Below are 27,516 nucleotides of genomic sequence, written 5' to 3'. Positions count from 1 at the left end.
CAAGTTCTTCCTCACGTGCTTCTTCAGAGGCAAACCCGACGTTATTAAAAGTTTTGAACCAACTTCCCTACTTGCTCATTTTGATTACTCTGCTGTGTCTTTGAAGAAAAAAAGGAAGTGCATGTACTAGGTGTTGGTTTTCAGTATTGGTGGTGGGGGCAGGGGGGGGGTCCTTTTCTGCATCAATGTATGATAAAAAAAAAATTATAAAGATGGAAACACAAAAATTAGGCAGCGAGTGGCAGCTTACACAGGAACGAGCCATCTGCGTCCCCAACAAAAATCTACACTTAATAATGAAACAGAATTTTAATCTCAGTTTTTGTAATGATACACACAGATCAGCCACAATATTAAAACCACCGACAGTTAAAGTGAATAACACCAATCTTCAATGCCCAACAAAAAACTGTTAAAGCAGTCTTTGCAAAGACACTCCCCTGTGGCAGCAGCTTCCCACAATAAATGGTAAATACTTTCTCCTCAATTTGAGCACTAAAAGTGCTTTCTTACTACAAGGAAGGATCAAACAAACATCTTTCCCATTATTAGAAGCACTGCTACACTACCTGAGCCCAACCATGCTGGAAAAATCACCATGGAACTAATAGAGAAACAAGCAAAGCCTCAGGATGTCCATATAGCTGAGATCTCCCAGAGTCAGTTAGGGAATTTGAAAAAGGGGAACATTATGTGCATCTGAACAGGGTTAATTTCCACCCCATCTATAGCTAGGTACATTATTTAATCATTTACATATAAAGTTGCTGTTTACACCTCAATTTGTTAGACATGGCAACAAATAGAACAAGAAGAAAGATCCATGTGCATGTGGAAATTTCCAGATATGGTGGCTATCGCAGACTTGTACTCAAAGAACCGCACATTACATTACGCAGGTCAATCTAATTCCACCGAAACCTTAACCTAAAATAGCTCCTTCCTGTTTCTGCTGAAAAGCAGCCTAACTGATTTTTTTCCTTTCTGTTTCCATGCAGGATCAGTCCGAAGGAGGTTCAGGGTCGCCATCGTCATGGATCATAGACCCAAGTCCGTCATTCGACATGTTCAGATCCTCCCATTCTCCCTCCCAGTCCAGCCACAGTATGTTATCCATTAGATTTACTCAGAACACATATTTTTTTTCAGGCTCTGTCTGCGCTGTCATTACATACCACCTCTGTTTCAAAACTAAGAGCCTACTACAACAATACTTAATCAATACGAGAGCCCATCTTCACCATTAGCGCTTGATCCAGTAAAAGCCCACTCAGTCCCTGTCGGCTCTGCTTTATTAGAGGCCATTGTCTCCTCACTGTCAGCGCTGTGTTTGGCGTTCCCTTGCCTCCGGTACACTTAAGCCTGTTAATCCTCGCTAGGGCCAGCTGGCCTGCAGTATCACCTTCACCTGTAGGGCCAGCTTGTGCACATTCATGAGTGATGGTTTAGGAGCAGTGCTTTACTGTATGGACCACAAACACTAGAGAGCTGGCAGCAAAAGGCCAGAAAACAGGCAGGAGTGTTGTCAGCGCAGTGGAAATGGAGAGCCACCCTTGAAGTAATAGCTCGCTCTTTTTCCTCCCACCTTCATTTGACCACATCAGTCAGACTGTGATCATTTTCTTTCTTTTTCGCTGATGTCTTACTTATCCATTATCCGTCATTGTGCTATAACACTAATGGTCCATGGCCTGCTGTATTGCTAGAGAAAGTTACAAATGCATCCATCACAGCTGAGATTGATGCATCCGAAGGCTGAGCTGCAGGGCGCAGCGTTGTCTACCAAATCCAACATGTCTGATGCCACTGTCGGTTGATTGACATAATTAACATAATTTTTTTTTTTTTTAAGTGTTCGGTTATGTTAATTGGATAAATAGTTTTCTAATATAATGCACTGCTTTTCCTTTTACGATCATGTCAGAATTACAGAGGCATTAAAATAAAAAGTATTTCTAAATCTTGATATGAGGTATGAGTCATGAAAAACGATGAAACACTTGTTTAGTTACAGAAAGTCTCCATGTGAAGGATTTGGCATATGTCACTTTTCAAAGCACACGTTGGCAAAGTGCTTCAGGGTTTAATAAATATACAGTACACAATCAGACTTTCAAGCACATTACATTCTTATATAAATTCATCAGCGTGTGTGATATGGACTGGGTGTGGGGGTGTCCCAAAAATGTCATACCTCAATAGGTCACATGATAGGGTGGGACAAACCTCTTGTGGTATTGACCCCATGCCTATTTGCACACCTTGACTCATGTGATGACACACTTGATTAATAGTGCGTCACCTACCCTCCTGCAGGACAACCCCCTACTGGGATTAAAACGCTGTGAATCTCCACCTTTTGATTTTAGAGCTGAAGAGAGGATGAGAGGGTAAAAACAAAGCAAAACAATATGAATTCCTAATAAAGTTAATAATATATAAATAAATAAAACGGCCAATAACTAAGATGGGCAAATACTGAAACGTGGATAACATCTGGTGTCACCAAAAGTTCTCTTTTTGTATCAAAGACAATAATTAAAATGCCCTTGAACATCTAGGCAGCCAAGGATGCAACCTGGACGTCCAAGCTCAAGTTCTGCTGTTTTGCATCATAGTGTAATTGTGTATTTGAAGAGATCCGTGTTTGCTTCAGTTTAGTCACTCAAGATTTTCTGATCAGGTGTCAGAACCTTTGGGACACCTTTGTACATTCAGATCCAGTCTCTTTATGGATGAAGACCTTTTCTGCAAACATGAACATACAAACTCAAAACTCTTGTTATGAAGACAAATTTTAGTTTCAACGAGGTACGGAAGTGATTGAAACTTAGAGAGGGTCTCCTAAAAAAGAGTTTGTGAGGACACCCAGAACCTCTTCTCTGTGTTTTACAGGTCTTTCCTAAAGGTTGACTTTACTGTGTAACATGTTTATTTACCTCCTCTGTTTCTGACTGTAAGAAGTGGCCACACAAGTAAAGAGCATTTTATGACTCTTTAAAGGCATTTTTACAAAGACTGATTGATTTATTAGCTTGTAGAAGGTATACAATGTATATCCATTGTCTAGTTACACAATAAGTTAAATTCCATTAAGCTGTAAAATGCTCCTTTTTTGGTTCCTGACAGATTTTAGAATAAGTCTTTGCTTGTTTAACTACCCTGTAAAACTTGGGCAAACATGAAAAAGATGTTATGTAGAGGATCCTGGTGATGCCTTATGTGCTTTGACCTTTTAGAGGCCAAAGACACGGTCACCCTCAGAGGGAAGGGGTCATTAGCAGGCCGTGGAGAGGTCGCTCTGGAGGTTACGGCGCCTCTAAAAGATGCCCAGTGTGTGGCATGTCTTTGTGTGGATAGGTGAGATTTGGCTACCCTGGACGTGCGAGCAGTTCAACCTTTCATTTAAGCCCCTAATGGAGGGAATGACCCCAATTTGACTCCATGAGAATATGGGTATCCCTTTTGTAGGTTTAGTGTGAAGATTATGTCAGATTTCCATCCTGAATGAAGTTCCCTACATTTGTAGAAGTCATAGATCCAAACCCTACAATTATAGTATGTCCATCACTTTTATTAATAACAAAGGTTTTATGGATTGTATCATCCATAAAACCATACAACCAAACCATAAAGCCATCCATTGTTATTCATTGGACCCATGGAACTGCAATCGTTAAATTGTTGCTGGTGTTTCGAAGCAGCACATCTATATGCAGGCTAACATTGACTATAGCAGTGAAAAGACATATGTCCTGCCCTATTATTTTTATTTATTAATCATGTTTATTATTATTATGATTGTTGTATATATGGTACGTTATTGTACCATGACTGAGGGCCCAGCCAAAATACTGCAAACCATAGTTTAAGAATAATAAGATCATCACTATATGAATAAAACTGAATCAAACAGAACTTTATAATAATAAAGATAATAATGATATTACTATTAACATGTGACGGGGCTTAATGCACAAATTGCTCGTTACCCAAACATTACAGCTAGCTGACTAATTTTAGCTACTTCATTCCTAATAGTGTTAATGCTAATGAAATTCAATTTAAAGCACATAATTCATTTCAAGTTCAAGTGTTATTGTCATATACACAGTAAAAAAAACATAGTTCCCTGTACAATTAAATAATTCCACTGCAGTTCACAACAGAAAAGAATCCAATGATCATTTAAAACAACAGAAACAATTATAAGAGCAGCATATGAGAAATACAGTAGAAATAAATGCATAATATAATATAACATAATAAAATCAAAAATCAAAAAATATGAGCTGAAATAAGCTATTTACATAATTATACAATTTACATTCTTTTTAAGTTATTTTGTTCTTATATAGAGATTTAGGTGGTGATTATCAAAAGTGAGGCATTGAGGCAATAACCTCAATACCAATGTTGTTACCAATAAATTGGTAAAAAGAAAAAAAAAAGAGTTAAATACATAAAAAAAATCTTCTGCACCTTCTACTTTGTTCTGGCCAAGCTCCATGAGTACTGATATCATGAATTTCCTGTAATAGAATTGAATAAAATAACCAATTTGTAATCTCTAGAAAGCTCCACCCCAGATCCCCACATCAATGAGTCACCCATCCCTTTGGATCGATTGAAAATGGTTGAATGATTTAGAGATTAAGCCAGACCCAGAAATCAGCTGCTACAAGATGCCCTGGCTCCCCAGTGAGGCCTGCGATAAGACCTTTGTCCATCTTTGCTCATTTGGAATTCATAGGTAGAATAATCCCTTCCCTCGTAATTGTTTCATGGCTGTTTCTCTGCTGCTCGGTCACTCTGTGTTCACCCTCAGAGTTTAGCATTCAGCTGCAACTAAAGATGTAAGTGTCCAAATGAATGTGGCGATGTACAGGGCCACAAAGAGCACTAATCTGAACTGACCTCAGTGGATTGTTTCAGGGAAGTTGAGGAAACTACGGGACAGATTAGGCTGCAGAAAGACAGAGGTGATGCAGCCAGAGATTAGTCATGTACTAAGCAAGGATCGTTTCACCCCCTGTGGACCACACACTAACAGTGTAGCCATGTCACTATTGTCTCTGAGCCACCATCACTGTGGACTCATTGGCTATTGTCTCTGAAATCCTCCGGCGTTTCCCAAAAACCTGGACTCAAGCCCATTGATTGGCACTTGTCAGGGCAGATAGAGAGGGTGACGTGTTGGGAAAGGCATCGATAAAGGAGGCCTGAAAGGAAAATCCCCTCCCCATGAATAATAATTTGAGAAGGATTTTCTTTTTTATTCCACCCTGCTCCTATTCTGCCATTCATTCAAGACATAGAGGAGTGAAGGCTCCGGGTGGTGTCAGTGAATGGCCTCGACACGTTGATTGTCTCGTTGATGCTCATCCCTTTCTCAAACATGCAAAGAAAGAGATACAAGTCCAACCTTATTGCCTTTGGCTGGTGCGCTGCATGGCAAAGGGCAGGCGGTGTGTGTTGTGGGCGGTGTGTGGCCTTTTTTCGAGATCAGCGAGGGGATTTGACTTGGCCACTCGCAGCCAAATCCAGCTATCTGCTGTGCTCAGATGCTGCGGTTGGTATGGTAACCTGCTCTGTGTGTTTTAGATGGGCTGTTGTTTTCAGCCTGAACTAACCAGCAATCACAGCTGTGCATTCATGGATTAGGCCACTGCAGGTTAGGATAGGAGGGCTTCAAAACGAATAAACTGAATACTGAATCCTTTCACCCTGATATAAAGATTGTGCAGGTTTGGAATCAGTCAGAAGAAATTATATATATAAACACCTCATAAATCACGGTATGAAGGGGATACATGAAGATGAAGGTGATTTTAATGTCGTCTTTATATTTTAGAACAATCAGTTTTAAAGTCTTGACAAATGGACACCCCCGTTCATATGCATCACAGTAGTTTGGTCCACCACCTACTGTTCACTAACTGAAGTCTGCGACTTTTTCTACAGTCATCAGAATTAAACACTTAGCAGCCACCATATTGTTTCGGGACAGCTGCAACTCCATATTTATGCAGACTGGAGGTCTCTCTGGGAATGATTTGGGGCTCAAACACAGGCCTTCTCCCAGGCAGCATATGTTACATAGTTTTCCTGCCTATGCAGCTGAGCTGTTTTGATGCCCAGAGTCTATTTGCTAAGGGGAATGTAATTTTCTTTGTAATTAGCCATTTCATGGCTAGTAAAATTAAAGATAAAGTTTTATTTAATGCTTTGACTCCCTTAAGTAAGGCGCCATCCACACTGAAAGTGATTTGCAGTGGCATGGCGACCAGAGACAGGAAAGACTGGGAAACTGGGAATATGGGCCCTGGACTTTAAAGGAGAGCGATGGAAGATGTTTGGAGTTGACCATAAACACTAAATAAGAAATGAATTATTGATTTTAGGCAGAGGAAAACAGATGAGTCTGGTTAATCATGTCTGTTTTGATGTTTCTTTTGTTCTTATGAGGGCTGTATAAAGTTTTGAGTCAAATTTGTCATTTCTTAATTAATGAATCAAGATGATTGATAAAATGAATTTTAACCAAAGCTTTTGTTTTCCTTTTGAAATCGTGTTGCTTCTCATCTCATTTGTCATCGTGTCACTGTTGAAGTTTTTTGTTGCATATGAAACAGAATGATAAATTTTTTGCTCTGAAGATGAATACATTTCTCCGTCTTTCACCCGTTTTGATGACATTGGGGCTTCAGAAGGACATGGAGGCGTGTGATTGTGTGCACTGTGGTGGAAGACAGCCTGTCAAATGAGACATGGCTACATCAATCTGAGCTGCTGACCTCTGCACGCAGGATAAATGAACGCTCGCCACCACCACGTTCGTGAGGCTTATTGAATCCAATGTCCATCATCTACTCGACCGGTCGAGCTTTCTCCTCTTAATGAATGGACCCGTCTCCTGATGTATCACATTTTGAATTTTCGCTCATGTGCTAACACAAGAAACACTCGTGTTTGCAAAAGTAGCACGAAGAAAAGAGTCTGAAACTCTAATGGAAACTGTCGCAAAAGACAATTTGAGGCTCCTTTAAGCTCAAGTCTGCATTGATGGCGCTCTTTGTCTCTACGCTTCTACACCAAGAAGTGTATTCTGTGGACTTTGTATTTGGAGATAATGGGACTCGTAATTGGCTGGTCAGTGACAAAATAGATGGCTGTTTAAGTCTGGCTCTTTAGTGCGGCACTGAAAGGACTGAAGGAGATGTGACTGCAGCATTCGAAAAAACAATTTGATGAGAATTAGTGTTAGCTATTAACAGCCTGGAAATGGGTTTTAGTGCTTTCTTCTAAGTGGCTCCTTCCTCGAGAATCATGAATACAAATGTGTTTCTTTTGCAGCACTGTGATGTTTAAAGGGTTAAAATGTAGAGAGTAAGCATGGTAGAGCCAGGTCTTTCTTTTTAAATGTATATTTCATGTTGTATGCCTTCACTCCAGGTTCCCACACAGGCGAAGGGGGCCCAGATGAGGAGGAATCCAATTATCCAGGATGGAGGGACCAAGCTGAGTCCCCGGCTGGAGGGAGAAGGCCTGGGAGTCTCGAGGATAAGGAAAGCAAGATGGAGGAGAGGAAAGCAAAGGTGCTGAACGTGCTTTCCAAACTGCAGGACGAAACGCCTCGACAAAGCAAAAGCAGCAAAGGCCACTCAAACTTCGAAGATTGTGAGTTTATAAAAAAAATCTCAGAATGGTTAAAGTATCTTTAGGTTGTGTCCTGGCAGAGATTTTTCCATGTGAGTCTTATAAATCTCTGTGGCGATGGCATCTTAATGAAAAAACACCCTCAGGGAACAGCTTCTTTCCCCACCACGACCTCTGTAATATTTCAAAACATCGGCAATCTCTACGGTGTCACGCTCTGTCTTTGACCAAAATGGGGGCGGTGTTTATGATATCATCAAATGTAAATAAAACCTTGAAGAAGACCGTTTTTCTCACCATAAGCACTTGAAATAATCGTTTGGAAAATTAGGTCCCCTCCCTTAACTTTAAGGGAGGAGGGGACCTACTCCCTTAACAGTACTTAATGAGGGGCCACAGTTACAAGAATGAACCAGAGGGAGTTCACAGACATACAGATACAAGCCACACACAAGGACAAACACGAGAAAACAAAAGGACCCTTGGCAGACAAAAATACAAAAATGAGCCAGGAGAGAAAACACAGCAGCCAATCACACAAGCACAGTCACTGAGTGCCTTCATAATTTCAACATATTTCAGTGTTAATTAAAATTTCAATGCTAATAATTTTGTGTTAATTCTAACCAAAACTGTTTTTCTAAACCTGAAAAATAATGAAAGAATCCTTCATGTTGCATCAATACAAGGAGTCTATTTTTTTTACAGAAGACAAAAGATTTCAAAACTAACTGGATTTATTTGACGTTCATAATATGGAGAGAAAAATCTCAAGGGTTTTTTTTTTTCACCCCTTGAGAGTCTTGTTACTTTATTAATGTACGTACATTTTTTTTATTAGAATTACTTTTAAAAACTGTATTAAAACAACACATTCACAGCCTGGTACAACAACAGGTTTGGTCTCTGTGGACAGGAAGTCCTTTAATTTTAGCATTTTATAATTCTTTATTTATTTAAAAGGGACAGTGAAGCTTAACATAGTCCAAATATAAAATATCAAATGATGTACTGCACATAGGTTTATAGCTATTGCTCACTTCCAGCCATTGCCCCGTGTTGGGCTTACATTCACAATACACACAGTTACACCATTCACTTTTTTTAATCACCTGTTTGGATGTAATCGAGGTGTTATGTTGGAGTGGGGCTAATTTGATTGACAGGTGTGCATGCGATGCTTTCTAGAGAACTTTTAATGGGATTATCTCACTAGTGTTACAGAATCCAGAGCATTTGTGCTTTCTATTGTTAGCAAATAAGTGTATAAGTGTTAGTATATTTAAATATAGTAAATGTGATAAATCTAGCTTTAAAAACCTGGGCATTCGTCTTGTAATCGGAAGGTTGCCGGTTCGAGCCCCGGCTCCGACAGTCTCGGTCGTTGTGTCCTTGGGCGAGACACTTCACCCGTTGCCTACTGGTGGTGGTCAGAGGGCCCGGTGGTGCCAGTGTCCGGCAGCCTCGCCTCTGTCAGTGCGCCCTAGGGCGGCTGTGGCTACAATGTAGCTTGCCATCACCAGTGTGTGAATGTGTGTGTGAATGGGTGGATGATTGTGTATAGTGTAAAGTGCTTTGGGGTCCTTAGGACCAAGTAAAGCGCTATACAAATACAGACCATTTACCATTCTTTCCTAGTCTAATTGACCACAAGGGCACATTCATAAAGCATCTGATGCTACAGACATTGGTGGATCGACTGAGTGAAATTTGGGGTTTAGTATTTAGTTGAGCAAAGGTATTTTGAATGTTATCATTTGTTTTTGAGATTTATATTTAGCCTTATTAGATTGCAAGAGTGGAATATAGTGAGAGAGTGGAGAGGGTTTGAAATAAATGGTCTGAGGCAGAATCTGAGAAAGCAGTCTGTGGTTAGGGCATAGCAATCAGTCAATAGTCACTCTCTTTTCCCTCAATTTTTGTATCCACCAAGCCCTGACACCCGTTTATTGTTTGATAATGAGGTAATGAGAAAATCCAGTTCACAGTGTGTTTTAGGAGCATCTCTCTGAAAACAGATGTCATGCTCCGGTCAAAAATAAACAGTGACAGTAGACACACACACACACACACACACACACACACACACACACACACACACACACACACACACACACACACACACACACACACAGTAACCACAGTGCACACTCCTGTAACAACACAAAGGCTTTCCATTAGTAATAACCTTTCTGCAAAGTAGCGAGGCCAGCTGCTGGGTTCTCCATCCTGCTTGATTACTCTCTGAACAAACCTGTCCAATCAGTCCTATTCATGGGTGCCAACACTCACATGCCAACTCTGACCTGACTGACCTCCGCAGAGGGCCAGCCCCTTCAGTCTTGACCTTAGGTGTAGATGCTTATTGTCGGAGCTGCTGTCCCCAGCGCTCTTACAAAGGCTCGGATGCCAGAAATTAGGCACTTGAGGGAAACTCGAGAACTCCTGGCTAAAACTCCTGCTTGCAGAAAAAAGGCAATTGTAAAAATCAAGTGCTGTAATTGAGGGTAAATTTTTGGAGTCGAGAGGAGTGTTGGTAAATGCGTTTGTGTTTTTTATGCATCGTCTATGAAGTGAGGCAAAGAAGAGGGTTGGCAGACAGACAGATTAAGCCTTCAAATATTGCTAATTGCTAACAGTTAAGAATAACACTTAACATTTTCAACCAGGCTGATGTCTGTCTGTGTTTATTTTTCAGTTCAGACTGAAAACGCTTTACAAGGTGTATAGAATTTACAATGCAAATGGCCGCAAAAACAACTTCAACATGTTAACAAACAGTGAAATGACACGATCGGAGGAATGCCAAAATGCTTACCAAATCAAATCAAATCACTTTTATTGTCACATCACATGTGCAGGCACACTGGCACAGCACATGCGAGTGAAATTCTTGTGTGCGAGCCCCACAAGCAACAGAGATGTGCAAACACAACAACACAAACGAGCAAAATACCAGACACCAGCTTTATTGCACCTCCAACTTAACTGTATATAAAAGATGGATGTAACCACTAGGACATCACCCATTAACCCTTTTGGTCCAATGGGAGGCAGCTAGCAGGTAGCTACAGCTCCCTGCACCTGCACACCCATCAGTCTAGGTGCCACACTTCATAACTTCAAGCTTTAATGGTATCCAAATGCAGTGGTTGTACACACAGCTGTTAGGCAGCTTTAAGTGGCCACTGAAGAAACAGAAATGAGTTTATGTGTGCTCAATGAGATGTTAGGACAACAATGAACAGCTCATTTCAGGTCAAGTTCAATCTACATGATGGGAAATAGAGCTATTTATGGCTGTTATTTCAAGTGCTGTTTTGTAATTAGCTTCTGCAGTATTAATATAAAATGTTATCACCAGGGACAATGAGGAGGTAGTTTTGAATGTTTAACTTCTGATATATATAGATTTATAAATATACAGACAGTGTTGGGAAGGTTACTTTTAAAATATATTCCACTACAGATGACAGAATACATGCCCCAAAATTTATTCTGTAACGTATTCCGTTACGTTACTCAATGACAGTAACGTATTCTCAATACTTTGGATTACCTATTATATTATCATGCTTTTTTACAACTACATGAAGGTACTATTACTTTGTAATTTATTACTATTACTGAAGGTTACTCGCCATACCAATACCAACTAGATTTTTAAATCTTAATATAAAATGAGTAACAGTAGGGTGGACATTAGGTAAGGCTGCACTTTTTGCAGCGATCTTGTATATATTCACGCATATATAAAACAGGTCCGCGGCTCCGAACCGTAGTATAAAATTTCAAAGCTTTAATGACTCGACTGGTTAAATAAGGGTTAAACTAAACACTGCACCATCTTGTGGTATGAACCGGTAATACACAGAAGCACTGCCCAGCAGTTTTTTATGTTGAGCTGATATCTCTTCGATACAACACACAAATGTTTTGGAAACACATCGCATTGATGTATTTAGTTAATTCTGCAAGATTTGAAACTGTTTTATCATGGTCTGGGTGAGTGGCTGGAAACTTCCACTAGGTTCTTGAACTTCCCTGGTCTCCGCCCATGGGCAGGGCCACCACACCCTCTACCACCTGGAGCTGACTGAGCTAATTAGGCTGGGAGATTTAAGCGCTGTGCTGACATCTCTTCTCCACCAGTTCATCGACTACCCTGCTGCTCCCAGACACTCCACGGCTTTAAACCGCACAGCCTTTTGGACTTTGGATTTTCCTCTCCGTTTCCTGGGATTCACTCCTTGCCTCACCTGCCTGCCCTCCTGCAGTCCCTCAGTCTTGGAACCACAAGGATCTCAGCTCAGCCACATCCACATCATCAAACTCACCCGGACCTACGCCGCCTCTCCTTCAACACATCCATCTCTCACCTGCAAATGTGACTGTTCCCGCTCCAGTTTCCTTCTCAGTCCTGCCCCTTTGTTTTGCCCCAGCCACATTGCCACACCACCCAAATCCTGTACCGTTTGTCACTACTACATATTATCCTTGTGTTGATCAATAAAACTCTGTTAAAACCTTTTCTCTGCCTCTGCTCTGGGTACTGCGCTTGGGTTCAGTTCCAGTTACCGGTCTCTGGCCTTTTGTGACATGTTTTTACAAACAATACTTTAGTCTCTAAAAAGGACATAATTGTTGTTGTTTTGTTCGGCACCGAGCCCTTGCCAAAGGATTCCCAAAATCCACCCCCACCCCTACACCTGTAATGTTTTTGTCCATTCAGTCCCGTGACACTCCAGGTTGTCATCAGTCAGCAATCGCTGCCATGCGCCTCGTGTCTGGAGTCATTCTGCAGAGATGAGTCAAAGCAGAGACAGTATGTACACAGGCACAAAGAGAAGATTTTATGTGATGAGCTGTTGGTTTCTTACACAACAGAAAAAAAAAGTAAAACCTTTTTCACCTTTGATCTTCTGTGCCCCCTTTTTATAGAATAAGTGGCACCTAAATAGTGCTTCATATGCTTCATGTGCCCTTTTTTATGCTGGGACTCTACTAAAGAGAATCTTTTTTTTTTTCCTGAAATAAGCTATTATGGCTCCTGATTCCCCGAAAGCTTTGGAAAGGACCTCCTGCTTTTGAAAAGTACTGTGTGTACTTTCTGGGCATGCCATGCCTGGGTAAATGACCTTATTGTTATGGACACGAGCAGGTAAAGAAAAACTCATCTAAGCTCTGTGACCACAGCATGCAGAAAGAGGATGCCACACCCCAGATTCATATTATTTTTACTTGAAAGCAAACATAAACTAAGCTACAAGAGGCGCAAAAGAAACAAAATGACGTAATGCAAATAAGCCAAAAAAAATTTCCTCCCTAAACCAGTTAAAAACTAAAAATTAATTAAAACTATGAGAACAGGAAACACAAAGGATATATACTCAGAAGTCTATCAAAACATACAAGCTTAGCATGTAGCAGCTGTCTGATCTAAGAGACAGGCTTCGTTTCCAACCTCCCTTAAATAAGAACAGGATAACCTTTCCCATTACTTACTCCATCATGTCACACCTGAGAATGAGAGGGAGGAGGTGAGGAAGGGGGTCAAAAAGAGGGACTCCTGACTGAGAAGAACCTCCTTTTCACTGCTTGTATTTATGATGTCATTCTTTTGGGCATTAAACACCGCTTGTATGAACGTAGATGGACCAGTAACTCTCTTCTCACTAATGATAAGGACCCTAAGAGACCTTTTAAAGGCCTCCACTTCAGGGTTCATGTCAATTCCAATTCACCGTGGGTACTGAAAGCCTTGAACTCCATTTCCTAAAACTGTTTCAAATGAACAAATATAAAACAACATATGTAGAAATGGATTGAAATTAATGAGAAATATTTACTTTCTCAAAAATAAAAAACTATTTACACTCAGAATTACCTTGCAACACAAAACAACAAGACAGGAAGGTTATAGCTGATATTCAGATGAAAACTGAGGTTTTCAGCTGTGATTTGAACTGTGTCAAAGAGTCTAGCTGACAAAGTTGTAGTGCTAATGAGTTTCTGGACTTCTAAAAGCCACTTTGGGCTCCATTCACCTCTATCTCCAATGGACAACCCAAGCGGATGTCAAGTAGTTGTGGTTTCCTTTGTGTTGCTAAAGCGTGCCTGTTAGCCAGCGGCTGGCTGTGGTGGAAGGGACCCTGTGGGTCTCTGATGAATGCCATTGTTGATATGGAACACCTGCCAGCCTTGAAACCAGCCTCACTTTGACCCCACCCAGTAACACCACCACCACCAGCCCACATTACTGCTTTCTACCTGTGGGTTGATGTCTAATTGTTGGCTCCAAACAGTGAATTAAAGAGAAAGTGAACAAGAAAGACCAGTTGCTTAAAGAGCAGGTAACAAGAGGTCATAGAAATAGTTACGTGTTTGCAGGGGGATGTCCATAGTGTGCGTTCAGGTACAGTGCTTTTATGTAAGCCCTGTTTGTTCAGCCTTTGGTGTGGCATACCTCTATGTATTTACCATCAGTCCAGAATGACTAGGCAAACAAACAGCTTGTCTATTGATGAGCAGGAGCGTGGAATATGCCCGCTGTATTCATAAGAGAGAAAAAAAAGAAGGGAGAGAGCAAAGTAAATCTGTCAAAGCGTCTATTATATGGTGTCCAAACAGAGAGTGCCCTCGACAATGGCCTTATTAATGGCACAATGTCAAGGAGCGGCAGGGCAATAATAGCAAATGATTTGTCTTTGTAAGGTTATCTCTGGAGATCAGGTATTGCAGCAAAGCAGATGATTTGGACTCTTGGGAGCATATCAGGAGGATCTGCGGCAGGAGCTGATTGGTCGTAGGCGTGTGTGCATGTGGAAAGCGTAAGTTGTGGTTTGTGGTGAGGCCGATGGCGTGCAGCCAGAATCAGGAGTGTGGCCGCTACGTGCGTCTTTGTTTGTTTTCCTACCAGAGCTTTAACCCCCCCTTCAACACACACACAAACACAGTCTTTTTGGAGAAAGTGAGGGGTGGAGTCATGAGTCCATGTAGAAACAACAGAGGCTTAAGGATAATGCTGCTGTGCCGTCACCTGTTTTAGCACGGTAGTACCTAACTCTGCTACACTGTGTTTTGAACACTGGTGACCTTTAAAAAAAACTGTTGCATTTAAAGTTCTTGCATTTCCCATGTTTGCAACAATTATGATTATAATGTAGTCTTTCACCACAGTCACTGATATGACAAAATTACACCTCACTTCTTGTTTTCTGTTTTCTAAGCTCCTTATTTACCTGCTAGTATAGAAAACAAGTCGGCATTCTGAAGGTGTTTTTAAGCTCCATAAATGTTTTCCATGTATCCAGTGATACAATTGCCTGCCTGTAACTTAGTTTCTTGTTGTAATTTAGTCTTTCTGGACTGTGAGTGAATGGTGGGCTACAGTTCCTCTTAAACAATATATTCTATTAGGCCATTTCTAAATGTGATGTAGGCTTTGAACTGACATAAGGAGACACAGAACCACCTCAAAAAGACTCTGAACCACCAAAAATGTACCTGCGATGTTCCCCCTTTACTCCCGATGTGATCTCCTGTGCTGTTCCCTCGTGTCTACACCTGCAGTTTGTATTTTGTGGATTTAATATCAACTAATAAATGTAATTAATTTAATGCGTAATGTGACATGCATTGAATTTGTGAGTACAAAGATAACAGGTTAGCTGTTTATTCTTTAATATTAATCCTTTGCAGGCTGAGTTAAATATGCATGAGTTGTCTGTTGTAACTCTGAACTCAGGTAGGTTTCATGAAAAATGTACAGGTACAGGGGGAACGTTATTGCTGTTGCACAACTTACTCATACATTTGACTCTATGTGTTCAGTATAGACTGCACCTCCTGCTGGTGTATCATGTGGAGGCTGACATCGCCACCTCATCTATATTCTATATATTCAATATTATTGTGTAATGACACGCTCAAAGCTCCTCTCACCTGCTTAACACATAGGGTCTCATCACTTTTACAGAATCATCTCATTTTTAAGGACCCATTTCTCATAGATTTTATCCTGTCAAAACATGTTTATCTGCTTCTGTATGAACGCACTTTGTTCTAAATCTGCGCTCTTAATCACATATTTTAGTCCCGTATATGTGGGGCATGTTTCACCCTGACATCTTCCTGCTGTTAAAAACGAGGTCACCTCCTCTCTGCTGCTCAATGTGACCTTTGTTGAAGGAATTATGGATCACAGCATACAGTGTGATGATGAGCAGAAACAAAAGTCTGGGATTAAGCGGGAAAGAGAGCAACAAACAAGTGGACACGTTACAAACACAATGAACCCCTCTGTGTGCCCGTGTGTTATACATCACAGCCTTACATTGTTTTACAGAGGTGTTTTTGTGTAGGTATGCACAAATTGAATGTGGGCTGTATTTTAAACTTAAGGCATTAAAACAGTCAGAACTGGGTGTGATGATCTGTTTTCACATATTTCACTTTTACTCCCAGAAAAGCACATTTTTATGCTTAACCCTAAAACTTACCGGAATTTTTTTTGTAAATACAGCACACACTTTAACCAAGTGTAGTTTTCCTGCTGAAACTATGATATATCCTGTTACATGCTCAGAGTTGAGGGGGGGATATTTCAACCCTCCCCCATGCACTTTGAGGGCTTGTCATTCTTTCATTTATTTCATTAAATATACTCAAATTACCATAGAAAAACTATGTTTTTAATCCAGGGGTCACGTGGTAACGTTTTGCAGATTTGTCTGATTTTACATTTGTGTCTCTAGTATGCTGTTCAGTTACAAGACCGGACCGTTTTGCTGTTTCTATTCAACAAGTGAAAGCTAAGGGGAAAAAGGTAACTAGCTTAGAATTTGTGGGGAAACGAATTAAACCCATTATCGAGCACAAATTCCACCAAAGCGTTAATTTAAAATACTTTGGTGGTTAAATTATAAAGGACTGGTAACCTTAAGAGCAGAAGTTATTAATAGCAGATATTGAGACTCAGGAAGGGCAAAACACAGCTAAATCAAATGAATATAGGAGCTGCTGAAAGTAGCTTTATTAATGGTTTATTAACAGTGTTAATATGCAGAGTAATTGGTAACTAAAATCTTTAACATCTTAGGACCTGGCGTTCACATGTGTGGACATCACATTTTGGGTTGTCTAGACCAAAATACTAAATTTTGCTCTACAAGGGCCTGATATCCACTAAAGAGGACATTATACTGCCACTTTTCTATCAAAATTTAAAGAGAATGTCCTTATGTGTGGCTCTTATTTTTATCAGAAACAAAAATCAGGTAAAAAAAAAAAAAAAAATCATGTCATTCTTTGTTTTTACATTCATCAGGTCCCAATTGGCCCAAATAGCAAAAAGAAATTAAAAATACATGCCATGAAAGAGTTTGGGTCTTAGGAGGTTAACATTCATGGCCCTGCTGCTGCCAGCCTGCAGTAGGATTTATCAGAAACCTGCCAAATATAAAGAGCTAAGGGAACTAGAGAAGCAGTTTATCTGCATACAAACACGTATTTATTTTTTTGTTGTTGTTGTTGATTCAGGTGCTTTGTGCCTATTTAAAACAAACCTCCGGTGGTTTTAACGTTTTGAAGAGGAGGTCAGATAATTAACTTTTATTGGCTTAGCTCAAAGCTTTTGATAACAAACATGATTAAAAAGATGTCGTAAACTCTTCTTTCACTCCACCTGGATTCACTTTCTTGGTCGCAGCAAAGAGGCAGGGCTTTAAATCCACCATGAAACAGATGCTGCTGGGCATGACTTGGTCATGGTGACTTTATTTATTACATGTTTGTTTCCTTCATTACAGTCCATCTACTTCTAGTTGCACGTGCGAGTGAAACGTTTCACTACCGAGTGCGGCACACGCATTGTCCACTTCCTGCTTTGTTTTCCACAGCACTAAGACAACCTCTGTATTTACTACAGACTGCAAGAAACAAGCGAATAATTAATGAGGGTTGCATCAGCCGTTATTCAGAGCTGTGATTACTAGAAACAGCATCAATATTTGCCATAGAGGGAAATATAAATCATACACAGACTGATAACGGTCAGTGGAGCAGTCAGAAGTATTTTTCATCTGTCAGCTGCAGACGTTGGAAACAATGTCCGAGGGTGTGTATTAAATGAGCTGTGACCTGCGGCTCTGTGCCGGTGCAAGAGCACTGACTCCACGAGAGAAAAGAAACAAAACAGAAAAACAAACGCCGGTAAAAGAGTGAACCTCCCTGCTCATCATCATCATCATGGCCCCATTCTTCCTCTTTCAATTGCAACTGAATCGCCTCGGTCTCATTACAGATTATGGCCTCAACAGAGTGACTCTCCCCTTTCTCTCGCCTTTCTCCACACAGTCCCTCTCTTGATTAACATTTTCTGCTAGGCTTCACACCAAAGGCACAACCTGTGCGCTTTAAAGGCAGGGTGAAAAAAAAGCCATCGAGCGCTGGAGTAGAATCAGATAAGGCTATCAGGCAGGAGGCTTTACTGCCTCGGCTTTGTCCCGCTCCTCCACCCAGCCTCGCTTCCTCCCTCAATCTCTCACTCCACTGCACCTTTTGTCCAGCCTGATTCCCTGACAGTACGCTCTTCTCAGCCGGGGACCCCCCAACCTCCTCCAGCACCACTGCACTGTGAGCCTGAGCGCTGCAAACAGCAGCTGAAAGAGAAGGCGAGGCTGATGTTGAAGGTGAAGCCCCAGCAAACGGCTTTAACTCTCAGAACAAGCCTCATTCAGCGTGTTTCACAGAAACAAGTGGAAAATAAAGTGCAGTTTTCATCCGGAAGCAGTACTTAGAGGACAGTTTGGCCCCAGATTTCATTCATGTGAACCATTGGCTCTGGTGAAAGCTGAGAAAAGTTCCTACCTGACACCATCAGAATCAAGTGATTTATTCATTTATTTAGCTTTTATATTGTAACATTAATATATGTTTATGAGGCAAAACGTATATATAATATACTGTTGTTAATAACAACAGGTCTTGATCTAAGACCAAAATCTTGCTTTGTTACATAAAACTTCAGATGCATTAACATCATGGGATATAGCAGAGTTTCAGTAGCAAAACTTCATCAATTTAATGTCTCAGATTTAGAGTATCGGTTAACATGCTTGAATATTTGTGCACAAATGTGCCATATTGTTTTAAGTTTAAGTTTTAAGAATGCAAGCATGTTTGTAGCTTAACGCGTATCATTAGACCAGGCAATGTTTCCCATCTTCTGAGAGCGTGTGAATTGTAGCCTGTAGAGGAATAGCACCTGGCGTGGTCTTCTGCTGCTGGAGCCCGTCTGCTTCAGGGTTGTGCTTTCAGAGATGCTCTTCTGCATAGATGTAGCGAGTTTTGTTTTACGTACTTTAGCCGTAATTTCCTTTGCTAAAAAGAGGGGGGGGGGGGGGAAGTATTCAGTGGAGTTTTTTTTTTAATGTAGATTGTGGCTTCCTGTATTAGCTGTGTTGTCATATATTTCTGGGGTGAAGTCTCAAAATATAAAGTCTAATGGAGTGCAAAAATTAAAAAAAAGAAAAAAGATCCTGCCTGAGTAAATGATCGGAAAAATTATTTTAAAAATGCACCTTATATACGCCTGGATGGTTTTTATTATTAGCGGTATCAGTGTGTGTGTGCGTGTGTGTGTGTGTAACCTCATATTGTCATTGTGGACTCACAGACGTCAGCACAGGTCAGCTGCTCACTCTCCTCCAGATGGTCAGTGAACCTCAGCCTCCTCAGAAAAAAGAGGAGGAGGATCCATTCACTGTGTCACACAAGGTGCCAGTTCACTTCAGCAGATTGACCGGTGCACTGATGCAGCCACCGAGGAGGATGAGGAAAGCCTTTAAATCCCCGCCCGGGCCCGCTGCAGGCCGAGCTGCGGCTGCACGCATGTGTCCCTCCAGATCCTCGTCCCGCACCCTCGTCTCATCGCAGATATTTGCAAACAGATGCGAAGAAGGCAGGCCGCCTTGCTTTTTTTGATTAATCAAGCTTTAACAAGTCAAGTTGACTGGATGCGAATGTAACATTTAGCATGTGAAAAGAGGAGGCCTGGTTTTGATTAGGCCTAAGCTGATAAATGGCAGATTCAAACAGGCCCCCCTGCCATTGGAGAGAAACCCCAGAGGTCCAGAGGTTTAAGTCCAGACTGATATCAACTCTGTTGCTTCTCTTTCTTCTTCACACCAATGAATAGATCCATTATTCAGTAGACTCATTCGCATCTCCTAAATTGAAGTGGCAGCAGCTTAAAAGCCCCGTTTTCTAACCCCCCTTCTCGCTTTTTATACGGAGTCGCTCTCCCTAACAAATTTGCCTGCTGAAATATTCATGGGTGCGATTTGTCTCAGTTTGTGCCCCTCGTGTAATCATCGCTTTTACATTTGGGATTTTTGCACTGAATCAGGGAAATAAGCTCATGTTTTTCTCCTAATAGAGTATGTTTAAAAGGAGTTTACATGAAAGCGGCATAAAAACATCATTTAAAACAATATAGAATTGAATTTAGCAGATACTGTTTCTGTACTTTGCTTTTTTGCATGCAAAAGTACTGTATTGTAATCTGCTGGCATGCTTATCTCCCTTCTGTTTTCCTTTGCTTTACATTGTTATAATAATGATTCTCACTCACAAGCTACAACTTTCTCTTTTTTCAAAATCAACTCCTAAAAAGAATTTTTTTTGTACATCTTGTAAATAAACTCCAGCTTGATATACTTGGTATCTTGGGAAACTTGTAAATCGACAGTTTAATTAATGCCCCATAAAAAAATACATGTTTTTTTTAAAAACTCTTCTAGAAGGCCAAAAGTGATGCCTAGAAGATTAGCCTGGTTTTAAAATAAAAAGAAGACCGTTCATATGCCAGAAGTTGTTTTGACCAGCCACCAATTCCATATGGTGATCAAACAGCTGGGACATTTACCCCAAATGTGCCAAAAAAAATGCACAGCAAGTTATCAGAAAAGACTTTGTTGCCACAACAATGCAGTCCGATGGTCTATAACTCAAAAAACCTGAAGGTAACATTTTGTCTGGCTTCATTAAATATACTAAAGTCAATATATAAAAACAGCTGAGCCTCTGAAAAGCTGAAAAGCTCCGTGTAGTTCCACTGTAGAGTTTGCATGGAAACCTGCCTCCCAGTAGACCCACATGTGGACAAACTGCCGTCAGTACAGGGAAGCATATCGTTATTGGGTTGACACTAGAGCGAGGGTCGAAACTTTGTTTCTGTCTAAGTTCAGTATGTAGGCCAGAGAATTTTGTTAAAGCGATTCATTTTTTAAAATGAAGAAATAGAACTGAAGTTGTAAACAACACAAGTTGACATCACCAGAGTTAAATGTTATGCCTTTGATCTTCGAACACATCTGGAAACAGTGTTTTTTTTTTGTTTTGTTTTTAAGTCCTTAAAATAGAAGAAATTTAAAAATAGAAAGCAGAAAAGTTTGCTATCACAGAAACCTCAGAAAAGTGGTGAGTCTAGGCCAGTGGTTCTTAACCTTGTTGGGGGTACTGAAGCCCACCAGTTTCATATGCGCATTCACTGAACCCCTCTTTAGTGAAAAATAAAATGTGATTTTTTTCAAATTCAAGACATAGATATGTTTTTTACTGGTGTACAAAATGAGCCGTGCATGTCACGGCGGAGGTTCTGCCGAACCCCTGAGACCGACTCACCGAACCCCTAGGGTTAGTGTTTTTCCTAAGTAGAAATGATTTAATACAAATGCTAATATTTCCCTCTAATATACTCAAACTCAGGAAAAACCTTTTCCCTATTCAACCACAGCAGTGCCGTTCATTTCGAGGCCTTGACCGCTGCATCTATTCATCTCACTTTCTGTCTTCATATAAAGACCCAGCAGCCAAGTGCCACTCTGACCCCCTTCCTCCCCTCCTTCGCTCCCTCCTCCCCGATCTTGGTCAACTGGACGTCCTGTGAACCTCTCGCCCCGTATTGTCCCCCCTCCCTGACCCCGGTGCGACCAGAGGAGAGAAATATTGCCCTAATCCACTCTGCACACACACACATGCACACACCGTGAGAAGCCTGACGTTGTTACTCGAGCTGCATGTTTCTTTTGACTATCACACATAAAGATGATGAATTCACCGTCTGAAATTTAGTATGTCTAAGAGTACAGTTAACATGGCTTCCCCTAGCTCTCAACTTTTGCCTTTGGTTTCTTCTCTTTCCAGTCGACTTTTTGGCAAAGTACTGCATTTTCAGTCAGGAGAAGCTGGCCGAGTACAAAAGGGCTTTTGAAGCAGTAAGTGAAAAGGGATTTAAACCCTTTATATTCCCCTTTTTCTTTTAGGATATTCTGTTTCACTCACTGTAATTTGCTGCTCTCCCTCCCAGAAATACAGACTTTTTTTCTCCTAACAGTAGCAATGGCTTGCAAAATTTAGGAAAACTGTAAAAATGTTTATCTCAGAATTTAAGAATTTAAGAAAAATCACTTTTTTCCAGTTCACAATCACAGTCAACAAAGAAAACCAATGAGTATTAAAAGAAGGTTGAAACAGATTTCAGCCTTAAGAAAAGATTCTGCTAGTTAATTAATGTGATAATTCACACCTTGGTTGGATTCCTACAATATTTCCAAGGGTCGAAACGAAAAGTCAAAAGAAAAGACTTTAAATCTCAAGTTTTGAGTTTTTGTTTTGCTTTTTTGTAAAATATTTATCGTTTTTTCCACTTTAACCACTATGCTCTGCAACTGGTTGCCGAGTGGTTGCTGGATTTTGCTGGTTGTTACTAGGTGAAAGCACCAAAAGCCTTCTATGCTAGTGATTGCTTTGGTGGTTAGCATGGAAAACGGCGACTTGTCTGCAAACAGTTGACAACTACTCGCCAAGCAGTAGTGAAATGTGAAAAAGTATGAGGCAACCTGGAGTCTTTTTCCCTTCAAACTAAAAGTTCTACCTTACCGCCACAACCAACATGTTTTAAAAAGCGCAGTTTTTAGTTTGAAGGCAAAATGTTTCTGTTTCCAGTTTGCGTTTTGAAGTTTCACTACTGAAAAGACGACAAGTTGGCATCATTCATGCAAACTAGAGGCAATCTGCTACCAACAAATCTGGTGGTGTAACCTCGAGCAACCACTCTCCAACTAGTTGGGGAATACACGTTTTCCTCTAGTCCTGCGTGATTCAGGTTTTATATTCACCTTTATTCTTTAGTATATTCTCTTTCTTTCACTGTAATTTGTTGAACTTCCTTTTAGTAATAATGTAATTTTTCCCACTGATGGTAGTAAGGTTGACAATTAGTTGGCTTTTAATTAATCAGTTAATCCAATCATCCTCAAACTGGATGGATTTATTTCCAAACATAATAAAGAAAGTAAAGGTCAAGCTACAGATTTTAATCATCTATCACAACTTTCTGTTGTTTCTTTATATAGTACCCAGCATTTTTCCCTGTTTAATCCTTTAAGTTAAAGATGGTAATGGCAGTCTTCTTTTGCAGGAGGACAGTGACGGTGATGGCTACATCTCCTGTCTGCAGGTCCTCCTCGCTCTTAAAAACATCATCCCTCCTGAGCTGCTTTCCGAAGAGGAAGAGATCTACGTCTACAGGGTGGGTCTTCGCTTTGCCTGCACACGCTCACATCACACATTCACGACGCTTTAACAGTTGCATGGGTTTGCTTTTTGGATTTCTTTTCTTTCTTATTTTTCAGATCCTGGAGATGGTGGACTTCAGAGTGACAGATGGGCTCGTGGACCTGAGGCTGTTTGCTGTAATTGCAAGCCTGGCACAGAAAATTGCATCCATGGAGTAAGTGACCAACTAACACACCCCTCAGAGAAGCCGGAGGAGGAGTCGCTGACCTCCCATAAATAAGAATAAGACTGTGTATGCAAGTTTGTTCCAGTGATTTTGCCATCGTGTGTGGGACTCTCTTTGATCCACTTTACCTTTTTAGAAATGTTTTATACGACTTTAGAGGTCAAGGTTTCGAGTCTGGATGTGATAACTGTGCACTTTGCCCTTAAGGGCTGAAACCAATGTTGAATAGTCACCAGAATTTGACTTAATTCAAACTTATCTTACCATGAAAAAGTTAGATATCATATATATCCATTAATTTGGAAGAAAACAGCTAGAAAAATGATGCAAAAGCTGTAAAAGAGTTAAAAACTTTATTTAAAGAGCTGTGTTGTATTACTTTAAAAAAGTAATGCATTGCCTCCTTAAAGAGAGTAAAAGTTATATAATTACCAAATAAACAGTATAAAACTAACATTACAGCCACACCGTGACACAAATCCCTGTGCTAATGAAGGCACACGCTACTCTTTCTTTTAGTCTTTAGGTTTTATTACAAAGATGACCAATGAGTGCATCACAGGAAACACTGACTGCACTGTGGCCGTGAAGCAAGTCTGCTCAACTGGTTTTAGCTTTCGAAACTCAAGCTTTGGCTCTTTTCTTGTAAGAGGGGTCTTCATACACTCACTCTGGGGTCGTTGCCTACATGGACCGTCGACTACTGTGTCACAAACGACCGTTCTGTGTGTTACTCTCACGTGTGCTGTTGTTGGTGCTTGAAGGTGTCCACTTCAGACACTTTCTGGGCTTCTCATGCTGCTTTTTGGATCTCTGATGTTTTTTCGTGCTTCTCCCGTTCCTAAAGAGCTCCACTGTGGAGCTGGTCTGCAATTAATACATGAAAAAAATTCAACAATTTATTAATTAATTTATTTAAAACAACCCTGAAACAAAACAAAACAAAAAAATTCTCCTCATATCAAACGCTCTACAATCCAGGGGCTGCTCGCTGTGTGTCTGTGTTTTTAGCCAAAAAGATATCAGGTGTTTTCACTCCTTTCTCACTTTTCACGGCGTAAACGGGAGAAAAAAGAATTAGCAGGCGAACAGATCGTGAAAATAACCGAACCCTGAACCCTGCTCGGGCGGCGCTCGGCCTCCGCGTCCTTGTGTCTCTGCATTGTGCCCCATATGTCGCAGATTCCCACACACAGCGATCTCTCGCTGCCCCGGGCTCTATAGCTTCCTACACACAGGAGAGTGTGGAGCCAAGCCAGCACCAGAGGTCCCCGAAGGTCAAGGCCTGCACCCAAAACCTTCACCCCAGAGTGAGAGCTCCCTCTCAGCGAGTACGGGGCCAGGGTCACGGGTCCTCTGATTTACGGCCAGCCCCTTTGTGTGGTGCATTAGAGGAGGCCTGTAGACTGGCTGCCTCGCTGGCACAGAAAGCCCAGGGTGTCTGCGCTCTATAGAGGCAATTATAGTAATGATAATGAATGTCCATATTAAACCTCTTTTCACAGAACTCCTTTCTGCAATTTAAATGATAAGAAGAGAGGAGATCAGCGCTCCTATCGCCACCTCCTAAACAAGGAGAAAACAATAGCATCCTTCTGCCGTCTCATCCCAACTGAACTCAGCTGATCCTCTTACCTGTTTCACTTAATCCTGTTGTCTGTAATCCTAGCTTCGAAATGAGCTGCAACAGTAGTTACACAATCAGCCTTTCTGATCATGAAGGGCTTAGAGGAGGCGGCTCCCTCATGTTCATAGATGTTTCTTGCAGTTTAACGGCACAGTAATTACACCCTCCTCCCCCGTTTGCTCTCCTCTTTTCTTTTCATCTTTAACTGTCCTCCCCTCTCGTGTCTCTCGTCTCTCCGGCTCTCTTTTTGCCTCCCTCTCACCCTCTCTGTGCTCTCCTGTTTTGGCCCTTGACTCAGGCCATCTGTCCCTGTGTGGCATTGTGCTTCCTCACAAGTCCACCTCACACAGCGCCACATTCCCTCAGGCAGCATCACGTGGTCTGACGGGAAGCACATTACCATGCAGAATTCCCGAACGGCATCGAGCGGAGCCGGCTCATCCTCGTGCTTTCGCTGGAAGCTCACGCTGACGATCTCCCCACTACGTAAACTGTCTGATAGAGTTTCCCATCACCCGTCAGCCTGCTCAGAATATCCCAAAACAACCCTCAACTCTGTCAAGTCGAACTAGGTCAGGATATGTTTGCATCCCTTCACCTCCTGCTTCGCCAGCTCCCCAGCGAGGGGACCGCCAAAATTTGGGGAGTATTACGCAAGCGAGAAGTCTGCTGTGCTGGCCACAGCGGGGTGCCGGAGGAGGTCCGACAAAAGAAAATGGGTTAGGCTGCTATTATCCTCCCTGCAGTCCATCATCGGTCCCCTCGCCCCTCATTTACGCGAGCCATTATCACGCCAGTGTCCTTAGCGCACCAGCATTTGGACTCTTTTACTGCAAACCAAGTGCAATTAATAATCATTAGCTGCCCTGTCTCTCTTCATCCCCATCAAGCCCCTGCCTGCACCGTGGTTGGAGGACAAGGGCCAATCATGGAGCTGGGAGCACTCAGGCGTGCACTGCACTCGATGGCCTGGTGCTCAGCCATTCTTTGGTCTAACAGGCCATTGAGCGCTCGGCGAGGAGGGGCTCATTAACACTGGGCGCTCGTTAGAGAAGGGACGGCCGTCGCTGTGCCACACGCTGGACAGGAGAGGCCTGTGCCCACATAATCGGACCAGTCTCCCTCTAATTATCCGAGCAGACCTAGATTGTGCCGGTCTGCGACTTGTCACATTGCTGCAGAGTGTGCGTCCGGTCGCTGACACCCCTCCCCAAACCTCCACACGGACTCAAAACCAGAGCAGTTTTATCCGTTACTGTGGCGGGGTGTCCCCGTTTGCCCACGCATTGTTTGGCTACTGTGAACAACCACAATGGACTCAGAACATTTTACCATCACGTCTCCTGTAAACACGACGTCGCACAGGACAAACCCGCCAAAAAATGCCGCCAAAGTTTTTCCTATTTTTGGAGCAATTACATGACCACAATTATTTGTATTCACAACAATCCCGTTTGTCCTTAAAGGCCAGCTGCTCTCTTCTTTTACACTTCATGACTTAGTCAATAAAAGAATTAGTGCAGCGTGCTATGGAGGCTCATGGAGCCACTTTGTGTCTGTATTATGAAATCAGAACAGGTTTGCAATCAAATAGCAAAACTATACAAACTGGAAATGTGTAAATAAACTTAACCCTAATCTGGTTTCCTCTGCAAAAAGTTGATCATATTTCTTCTTTTTTTTTTCAGTTATTGCAAAAAATAAGCTCTGTTGGAAAAACATATTTCAGACACTATTCGGTTTGGTTAGATGTAGGAATTTTCCAAATTTTAAAATAATATGTTGTTTTTATCTGTTTCAAAACATTAGGGAGTTTTTTTATGTGTCTCTTTTTAACTCTGTAAAGCCTGAACCATGAAATAACTGTCATCCATCCATCCATTCTCTAAACCTTATCAGAATCGGGGGGGGGGGGTTTGGAGTCCATCCCAGCTACCACAGGGCGAGAGGTGGGGTACACTCTGGACAGGTCGCCAGTCTGACGCTGGGCTGAAATAATGCCAAAATAAACCTCATGTATCAGATATTATACACTCGATGTTAAACAGTTAAACATGTGTCTCTGAAAACCATGAAACCTTTACATGTGAGTTTGGGCTGCAGAAATACAAATGACTTGACAAACAAATAAATAAATGCATTTAAACAATAAATTTAAAAAATGAAAATAAGGTTATAAATAGCTCTAAAAAAAAAAAGCAGATGTTCTATGAACTAAATGATGTGCATCCACACGTTGTATAAGTGTGTGTCATACAGTTTGGTAGCTTGTATTGTGTATGGGATTATTTAGGGTCTTTTTTATGTTTTTAATCTTTAGGCCAGTAAACTACTTGTGTTTTTTCCCCTCTTATTTAAAAAGAATAATAAACAATTCTATACACACAAACAGCGCACGTTAGGCATTGAACATTACAAACAT

General features: G+C 41.3%; 1 protein-coding gene and 1 long non-coding RNA gene across 2 annotated transcripts in view; one reads left to right on the top strand and one right to left on the bottom strand.

Annotated features, from left to right (window-relative positions):
- LOC146689462 (uncharacterized) overlaps nt 1–27,516 on the top strand; it is a 66,528-nt gene that overhangs the window by 32,565 nt on the left and 6,447 nt on the right. The window contains exons 9-13 of the mRNA XM_085436175.1: nt 999–1,104; nt 7,456–7,680; nt 21,868–21,938; nt 23,144–23,254; nt 23,358–23,455. Coding sequence (XP_085292301.1) covers nt 999–1,104; nt 7,456–7,680; nt 21,868–21,938; nt 23,144–23,254; nt 23,358–23,455 — 611 coding nt within the window. The remainder of the gene's footprint in view (nt 1–998; nt 1,105–7,455; nt 7,681–21,867; nt 21,939–23,143; nt 23,255–23,357; nt 23,456–27,516) is intronic.
- LOC146689463 (uncharacterized) lies at nt 23,812–25,699 on the bottom strand. The gene is made up of 2 exons (XR_014916001.1): nt 25,103–25,699; nt 23,812–24,334 (listed from the first exon to the last, which is right to left on the bottom strand). It is a non-coding gene; the product is annotated as an uncharacterized LOC146689463 (long non-coding RNA).

This window comes from Copadichromis virginalis, linkage group LG17 (genome assembly GCF_057382275.1).
Source record: "Copadichromis virginalis isolate Kocher_CV1m ecotype Utaka linkage group LG17, C_Virginalis_male_GT1.1, whole genome shotgun sequence".
In the NCBI taxonomy this organism is placed as follows: domain Eukaryota; kingdom Metazoa; phylum Chordata; class Actinopteri; order Cichliformes; family Cichlidae; genus Copadichromis; species Copadichromis virginalis.
This window is presented reverse-complemented; position numbering and strand designations above follow the sequence as displayed.